The 8,480-nt window shown below is 44.4% G+C and overlaps 3 protein-coding genes across 3 annotated transcripts in view; all 3 read left to right on the top strand.

Moving 5' to 3' along the window:
- Positions 1-442: 442 nt before the first annotated feature.
- On the top strand, positions 443-1,530 carry PHALS_03237 (atp-binding cassette superfamily; the record flags this gene model as incomplete). The annotated part of the gene is made up of 4 exons (XM_024721863.1): positions 443-484; positions 548-641; positions 746-1,458; positions 1,525-1,530. The coding sequence occupies 4 exons, from the start codon at positions 443-445 to the stop codon at positions 1,528-1,530; spliced, it is 855 nt and encodes a 284-aa protein (XP_024572997.1).
- A 266-nt stretch (positions 1,531-1,796) lies between these two features.
- Positions 1,797-6,518, top strand: PHALS_03236 (atp-binding cassette superfamily; the record flags this gene model as incomplete). Its single annotated transcript, XM_024721862.1, has 2 exons — positions 1,797-4,584; positions 4,651-6,518. The coding sequence occupies 2 exons, from the start codon at positions 1,797-1,799 to the stop codon at positions 6,516-6,518; spliced, it is 4,656 nt and encodes a 1,551-aa protein (XP_024572996.1).
- Positions 6,519-7,482: 964 nt separating this feature from the next.
- Positions 7,483-8,480, top strand: part of PHALS_03235 (FOG: Transposon-encoded proteins with TYA, reverse transcriptase, integrase domains in various combinations) — a gene marked incomplete at both ends in the record, with an annotated part of 4,697 nt that continues 3,699 nt past the window's right edge. Inside the window, 4 exons of the mRNA XM_024721861.1 lie at positions 7,483-7,639; positions 7,707-8,008; positions 8,064-8,306; positions 8,371-8,452. Of these exons, the coding sequence (XP_024572995.1) occupies positions 7,483-7,639; positions 7,707-8,008; positions 8,064-8,306; positions 8,371-8,452 (784 nt within the window). The remainder of the gene's footprint in view (positions 7,640-7,706; positions 8,009-8,063; positions 8,307-8,370; positions 8,453-8,480) is intronic.

The following is an 8,480-nucleotide window of genomic DNA, read 5'->3' as shown; positions in this document are numbered from 1 at the left end:
CCCTTACCTCAGCACTCTTGCGCATAGGAAGCGTATCGAGCTAGTTAAAAGTCCAACACCCTCACGTGAAAATAACATGGAAGATTTGGGTTACACTTCGGCAAAACCGCTTTGGTGGCGTAGCCGCTTATGAGTTGGTACAGTCCTTGCCTTTACATGACAGTATCACGGCATTTAGATGGCCTTTTCGGAGAGATAATCAACAAACACCATGAACCTACTGCGGTCGTACGAATCGTTGGAATACCGAAAACAAAGTAGAGACTTAAGACTCTCAAACGTCACGTGGAACTGGCAAGAAATTTAATGGAGCTTTCGAGGGTGGAGACGATTTTTAAAGATGATATATGCTGCTGAACGGAATTACTTGTCTGAGTCGGTTAAATGATGCGCTTTATTCGTTTATCATGGATAGGAAATTTCATTGCAACATCGTAGCAAGATGTTCATCCTTGTTTATTTCTTCGCTATATTGCTTTGCTACGTTTGATAGTTCACAATGTAACACTTTTCTATTATCTATACAAGCTTATATATACTGTTCTAGTACCGTCAATCGTTGCAGCAAAAAAGTGATCTCAATGTTGCTCGAAATGCTAAACTGTCAAGTACCGCAAGCAAAACCTCAAGCGTAACACCATGTACGAGCCCGTGCAGCTGAAGCAGCTCACACCTCCAAGTACCTCTACATCCCAACTCTCTTTTCTAAAGCGCGCACTATTTGTACTGGTCTTTATCGCTTTAGGTGTGACGGCTGGCTTGATTGTGATTCGCTTTGTACGCAGTAACGACTTCACTCTCGTAGTCCAATGGTTGCAAGTCCACGAGGCGTTGGGAGCTGCGCTTTACGTGTGTAGTTTTACATGCTTTGTGGTACTCTGCTTTCCATCCACTGTCTTCGAATTGCTGGCCGGCTACATCTTTGGCTTGTGGCTGGGGCTTCTGCTGGCCACCACTGGCAAACTCTTGGGTTCCGTACTCTCGTACGTTATTGGGCGCTATATGTGTCGTCATCGTGTACATTCCTACATGGCGCGTGGCCATCCAGCATTGCAAGGTTTTCAGAGTTTGTTGCGCAAGCGTCAGATTTTAATTGTATTTCTTACACGTGTGGCGTTTTTCCCTATTGCAATCAAGAACTACGGACTCAGTGTGCTGGACGTGCGTTTTTCCGTGTATTTTGCAGCAGCATTGCTTACTGGTCTTCCATTTTCATTTATTTGGGTTTACTCAGGCCATGCTGTAGAGAACGTTGCAGCGCTATTGGTCAGCCCTACCGCATCTAGACACAGCACAGAGGGAATCTTACTGCTTGTCGGGGCAGGAAGCGCTTTGCTATTGCTATTTATGGTGGGATATTATTCCCGCAAATATGTGCTAGAATTGGCGAAAGAGGAACAGGATGAGAAAACGATGGCAGTTGACGCAACGAAGCGCAAGGTTGAAGTCATGACTTATGTAAATACGGTGTAGCGTGCTTTTGTTTATTTCTACTATTAGCATTAATTGTAATAATACTTGTAGATCTAAAGTACTACATATGTGTATTACCAATGCTGGTGCCATCACTGCTGGTTCCAAAAAATATTGTCCTACTCTTTTCATTTTCATGGACGACACAAATTACAGAAGTTCGAGGGTAACTCATAATGAAGGAACTTTGATCGTGCAAGCAGAATAACGAGAGGGACTTGTATATGAAAGAATCCAACTCACAGGAATCACAGTTTTGGAAATGTGCATTTTCCATTCAGATTCGATAGTGTCTAGTCGATTAAACCAGAATTGTTGAAATCATGACAAGTTTTCAACCGAATGAACAGATGAACAAACGAAAATCTAGTAATTCATTCAAGGCAAAACCATTATCGACTGCAGATTTCAGCTCGTCTATCTCAAGTAGGTCAAGCGAGCCGATGCCCATACTTGAGTCTTTTTTTATCGATACGAATCCAAAGCACTATCTTCGTCATCAACGCCACACTTGTGGCTCACGCAATCGTAGAACAACAACAAGAAACGGTGTTCAGGACTCGCCTTTCAAACCTCATCGTCCGGTTGGTGCTGTTCCGAAAATCCATGTTAGTTTTCGTCATCTATCATTGGCTGTGGATGGCTTTGTATCGCCGGTTGCAGCAGATCAAGCTGCTTTAGGTCAAACAGGGCGAGAGACTCTGGCTGCTAAGCAACTTCCTACGATCACAAACCATGTCCGTGGAGTATTTGCTGGCCTCACAGCTCGTAAAAGTATCATACGTCGTCAGATTCTCAAAAATGTGACTGGAGCCTTCACGCCAGGCTCCATGACGCTTATACTCGGACGCTCTGGATCGGGCAAGTCGGTTTTGCTCAAACTTCTCAGCGGACGATTAGCTGTGTCAAACAAGACAATGACTTTGCATGGTGAAATTGCGTATAGCGGTCTATCTTATCACGACCTAAGGGCACAACTTGCGCGATGTATCGCGTATGTTCCTCAACAAGACTCACATCTTCCAATGATGACGGTAAAGGAAACGCTAGACTTTGCATTTGAATGTTGTGCTGTCCGTGTTGACGCGAAACCTGTTGGCGCAGTATACAAATCTTCTGCGTTAGAATTTCCATTCGCGCTGCCAATGACGTATCTTTGCGAAGAGCGAGACCCTATTTCTGTGACCCGAGAGCTTGGTTTAACACGGTGCCAAGATACCATAATGGGTGATGAGCGCGTTCGTGGAGTATCTGGAGGAGAAAAAAAGCGAGTGACAACAGGCGAGATGACTTTTGGCCCGCATGCAGTGGCGATGATGGATGACATAACAATGGGGCTTGATAGCTCAGCTGCTTATGATGTAGTAAACGCACAGCGCCGGATGGCTAAAAAGCAACTACAGACAGTTGTGATTGCACTACAGCAACCAGCGCCTGAAATTCTAGCACTTTTCGATAACGTTCTTCTACTTGCGGACGGTGAAGTATTATACCATGGCCCTCGATGCCATGTCCAGGCTTACTTTGAGGCTCTGGGCTTTGTTTGTCCTCCAGAGCGTGACCTAACAGAATTTTTGTGCGACTTAGCCTCTCCGCAGCAGATTCAGTACGAACACTCACGTGCACCTATGCCAGGAAGACGCCGACATCCTCGTCAAGCAAATGAGTTTGCAGACTTGTGGATCATGTCGCCAATGTACGAAGCAATGATCGAGGAGCTGGATAAAGCTGAATTTGGCACGGAGGTGTACAGTTTACCGGATCATCAAGACGGCGATCGAGAGCTTGTTTTGGATCAAAAAGCACTGCTGCAGTTGCCTGCGTTCCGACATAGCTTTGTACGAAGCACGTGGACAGTAGTCAAACGTCAACTTCGACTATTTGTACGTAACCAAGTCTTCTTAGTGGGTCGATTGTTGTTGGATCTACTCGTCGGCTTGATGGTGGGATCTGTTCACTACAGCATGGATCTTGCGGACGTCCACTTAACATTAGGTGTCACCTTTTCCTGTGCTTTGTTTCTTGGTCTTGGTCAATCAGCGATCTTGTCACCACTTTTTGACGCACGCAAAGTATTCTACAAGCATCGCAGCGCCAACTTCTATCGCACATCCAGCTACGTATTGGCTTCGAGTTTATCTCAATTTCCGCTTGCAGTTACAGAAGCCATCATCTTTAGCTCACTAGTCTATTGGATGGGCGGACTCGTTGCCACCTGGGAAAACTTTCTTGTATTCTTGGTGTACATGCTTCTAACTGTTTTAGTCTTTGTTGGCGAATACTTTTTTCTCTCTGCTGCGTGCTCGTCGTTATTAGTGGCTCAACCAGCGTCTACATTAGTACTTCTGATCTGGGTTCTTTCTGCCGGCTTTGCCGTCTCACGTGAGCAGCTTCCGTGGGCAATGCGGTGGATTTATTGGAGCAATCCACTTGCTTGGACTACACGTGGGATTCTAGTAAGTCAGTATCGCAGTAGTCAATTGGATGTCTGCGTATATGGTGGCATTGATTACTGCAAGAAATTTGAAAATCAGACTTTCGGAACTTATTCTCTCGGGTTGTATGAGGTTCCGGACGATCCTAAGTGGGTCATGCTAGGTATTGTGTTTCTTGGTATGGTGTACATCGTTTCCATGTGGTCATCGTACATTATGCTGGAATACTATAGTCATGAATCCTCCCTAGCGTTGCCGCCAGAACTACCGGGTTCGCTTACGAATCCGAAGATCACAAGACAACAAAAGGATTCGTACGCCATATTGTCCACACCACAAAGAGACGAGTTTTACGACGTGGCTGGATTTCCGGATCGCAATGAGATTGTCGTGGTAGAAGAAGATGGTGGTCTGAACAACTCATTTTACTTATCACAAGGAGTCCCAACAATGATCGACGATGTTGAAGTATGCTTAACGCCTCGATGGAATGTGCCACCCGTGACGATTGCTTTCCAAGATTTGAGATACAAAATAACAGTTCCCGCAACAGAAGCTGAAGAACTTGCTGGGCAACGTTGTGTAGGAGGAGCCCAAGATCATCATCATGCAGGTAAAAGTACCGAAAATAAAACTCGCGAGCTCTTGAAAGGGGTCACCGCCTACGCACTACCCGGTACGATGACGGCACTCATGGGCTCTAGTGGCGCTGGAAAAACAACCTTATTGGACGTGCTCGCAGGTCGCAAACGTGGAAAGATAGGCAGCAAGCAAAAAAAAGGCGTGCCTTCTTTTCAAGGCCGCGTGCTGTTGAACGGCGTAGATGCCACCGAAGTTGCAGTGCGTCGATGTACCGGGTATTGTGAGCAAATAGATGTGCACTCTGATGGATCTACTTTCCGTGAAGCTTTACAATTTTCCGCATATCTTCGTCAAAGCGACAAGGTGGCACCAGGGCGGATCGAAGAGATTGTCACGGAATGTTTAGAATTGCTCGGACTTAGCAATGTAGCTGATCAGCTCATTCGTGGCAGCACCTGTGAGCAGCTCAAGCGATTGACGCTAGGAGTGGAACTGGTAGCGCAATCGAGCGTGCTTTTTCTGGATGAACCTACTAGCGGTCTTGATGCAAGCGCGGCTAAGTCACTTATGGATGGCGTACGCAGGGTAGCCGATTCAGGGCGTACAGTCATTTGTACCATTCATCAACCATCAACAGAAGTATTCCTGTTGTTCGACCGTCTTTTATTATTGCAACGGGGAGGCGAAACTGTGTACTTCGGCGAGCTAGGACACAAAGGTGAGACGGTAGTTAACTATTTCCAACAATTATCTCTACCACACAGTTTGCCGACTTTTAAATGCGGAGACAACCCAGCCACGTGGGTGCTAGATGCAATCGGAGCTGGTTTTGAGAAAGCCAAGCATTTTTCTACGATTCCGACGACGGTGACACAGTCGTCACATACTGCGACGAAAAATTCTCGAATAGATGCCTCTTTGAATTCTTCAATGAATTCTGAATGCTCGCACCAACATCAAGATGTAATGTTTGACTTTGCTGCAGCATATCGATCTAGTCGCCTTAAGCAGCTTCTGGATGCCAAGCAAGCTATTCCTGGGGTGTTCATGCCGTCGGACCGCTTAGCGCCTGTGACATTCGCACAGCGTCGAGCTGCAAGCAATACTTTACAATTCATCATGCTGATGCGCCGGTTCTTGCGGCTTTATTGGCGCACGCCACTCTACTCACTCACAAGAATGGTGACTGCGTTAGTTCTTGGCTTTATGTTTGGGATCGTATACTCGGGTAATATTGATTTCTCGACGTACCAGGGGGCAAACGGTGCCGTGGGGCTCATCTTCTTTTCGACGTGCTTTTTAGGCGTCAGCTCTTACGTACAAATTCTACCGCTTGCATATAATGAGCGTGGACCATTTTATCGCGAACGCGACTCTGAAACGTACAGCGCTTTCTGGTACTTTGTGGCATCATCTTTAGTGGAGATACCATATGCTGCTGTCTCCTCTACGATCTTTGTCAGTGTGTTTTATCCGATGACAGGCTTCTCTGAACATGGCGACGTCACTGTAGCTGTAATATATTGGATGGTTCTGACTATACACATTCTATTCCAGACATATTTTGGGCAATTCTTTACGTTTGCTATGCCGACCGTTGAGCTTGCTGCAGTATGGGGTGCACTCTTTGACTCGATCTTTCTCATGTTTATGGGTTACAATCCGCCGGCTTCGAGCATTCCGAATGAATACAAATGGTTGTCCCAACTCGTGCCACATCGCTACACGTTTGAAATGCTCACTGCGCTCGTTCTCGGGGACTGTTCCGATAACCAGTTGCAGCAAATTGCAGAGGCTGCAACTATGAACGCGACAATCGACGTTTCGAGCTACCCACTGGGATGCCAACTGCTTAGAGATGCACCGCCCGCTGTAGCCAATATACCTTTGTCCTTGTATATTGACGAAGTGTTTAATGCACGTCGTTTGGACATGAACTTCTCGTTAGCTGTCGTCATGGGGCTTCTTCTTTTTATGCGTCTTGTAACCTTGGTTGTCATGCGTATCATCGATTTTAAGCGACGATAAGGGTTAATAATATATGGATAGTACGGATGTAAAATCTCGCGACAACGCTCTGTCTATACATAAATTTATTTTATACACCTAAAAACTCTATAACTAAGAAGATAGTCATGCTCAAAACATTTTAAGAAAAGCTACTTCAAATGTCAAATTTTCCTCAATTTAGTTGCTGCATATACATAGAAAGCATACTATCTACCTCCATTGTAATTTGAATGATAAATTATGACCTGAACCATGCACCAAGTACGTAAATGATAGAAAGAGAAAAAATTAGGCAGTGAAATTAAAAATCCATTATTTTTTGCAATTATTACATCTTTGAAAAGGCTCCGACGTGTTATTAGCAACGTCTGCTATGACACAATTGACAATACTTCACTGGTCGTAATGTAAAGACTAAGGATGTCTGTCTGGTCAAAACTATTATACTCGACTTGTCTTTTATTCAAGTATGGTACGATTTAAGGAATTTAACAATCGAATTAGGGCCTTCGGGATGTCAAGTACTGGTATATGATGTCCCATTCCTTCCAAGAGTTTCGATATAAATTTTTTGACTGTGCATAACTTTGCGATTCCAGACTTGTAGAAATTTACTTTTGGAAAGCGTGTTTTCTCTAGCGAACAATACACGCATCGCTCTGTTTTATCTAATATTTATTGGAATTGAAGAGTGTTGGAAAAGACAAGTTTAAGCATAAAATGGCTAGCTCTATTGGCACTGACGCTACATTAGTATAGTGGAACTATCACGCAAATACATAAAATGGCACTGTGCAAAAATGAGGTCTCAGTCGAGTTTTACACTAAATATGTTGCTTGGTGACGACAAATTCTAAAGCATTACTCGCGCACAAAATCCGTCCATGTTCAGAATTCCGATGCTACGAATGCTGTCATCCCACTTTCCAAACTCTCATTTTCTGGTGTGTAGCTCCACCGTGATAGCACCATTCTACATCAAATGAATGTCGGAGTGTATGCCATTGGAACAAGGGTTGCTCCCATCGTGGCCACCACAGTAGCAATTGCAACACTTCTTACATGTGTGTTACTTGCTAAATCCAAGAATATCTATCTCGGTGGACTAGCATGGCCTTATTTCTCAGACGTAGGCAGAGGTGACATTGAAAATTCGACTTGATATCTTCAAAGCAAGATGCTAAGTGTTTGTTGTATTGTTTATAGATTCTCCAGGTTACATTGTGTTCTGTGTAGGGCTTTCGATCGTGACAGTCGCTCTTATCGTAACGTGGATTGTCAATCACAAATTTCAAGTTGAATTTATTGAGATGGAAAGTCAAGGGAACGTAGAGAAAGTATACGGCAGATTTACTCGGAAGCATTGTCAAGCTGTGCGATTATTTGGCGTGTTATCTGCTTTTGGACTACCGGTGCTTGCATTTTTTAGCACGACAAGTTACCCAAAAATTCACAAGTATGCGGCTTACTGGTTCTTTGCATTAGAGGCTATCGCGTTAGTAGTTAATGTACGTTTTCTTATTGTTCCTTGTGGTACATATACTAAGTCAGCGACTGATGCAGACATATGTGAGCTATAAGCTCGCCCATATGACTAACAGAGGGAAATCGTACTCTACGTCCGAGTCGGATGAACAGTCACTGTCAACAAACTTGTTTAATTCATTTGAGTGGTCGACATTAGGCACCAAGCGCACATTCTGCATCCAAATCTTTTGCACGGTGATATTCTTGATCGGATTTCTTCTCTATATTCCGGTCGGTCTGGCACTGATTGACAAATTTCAGCGGCTCAGCATCGATGATGTACGTTTATAAATTTGTCAAACTGATCTTGATGTTATATCCGATGATTAAGCATTTGATCTAGTGCTTGAATCTTGATCTAGGTGATAGATACTGCACTGACACTATGAAGCTCAACGATGAGGAAACCGTCTTATGGAACTATGGTGCGCTCCGGATTGTAGCCACTAAATT

This window comes from Plasmopara halstedii, assembly GCF_900000015.1.
Source record: "Plasmopara halstedii genome assembly, contig: Scaffold_210, whole genome shotgun sequence".
Classification (NCBI taxonomy): Eukaryota; Oomycota; class Peronosporomycetes; order Peronosporales; family Peronosporaceae; genus Plasmopara; species Plasmopara halstedii.
Note: the sequence above shows the minus strand (reverse complement) of the source record. Positions and strands in the feature narration are given on the sequence as shown.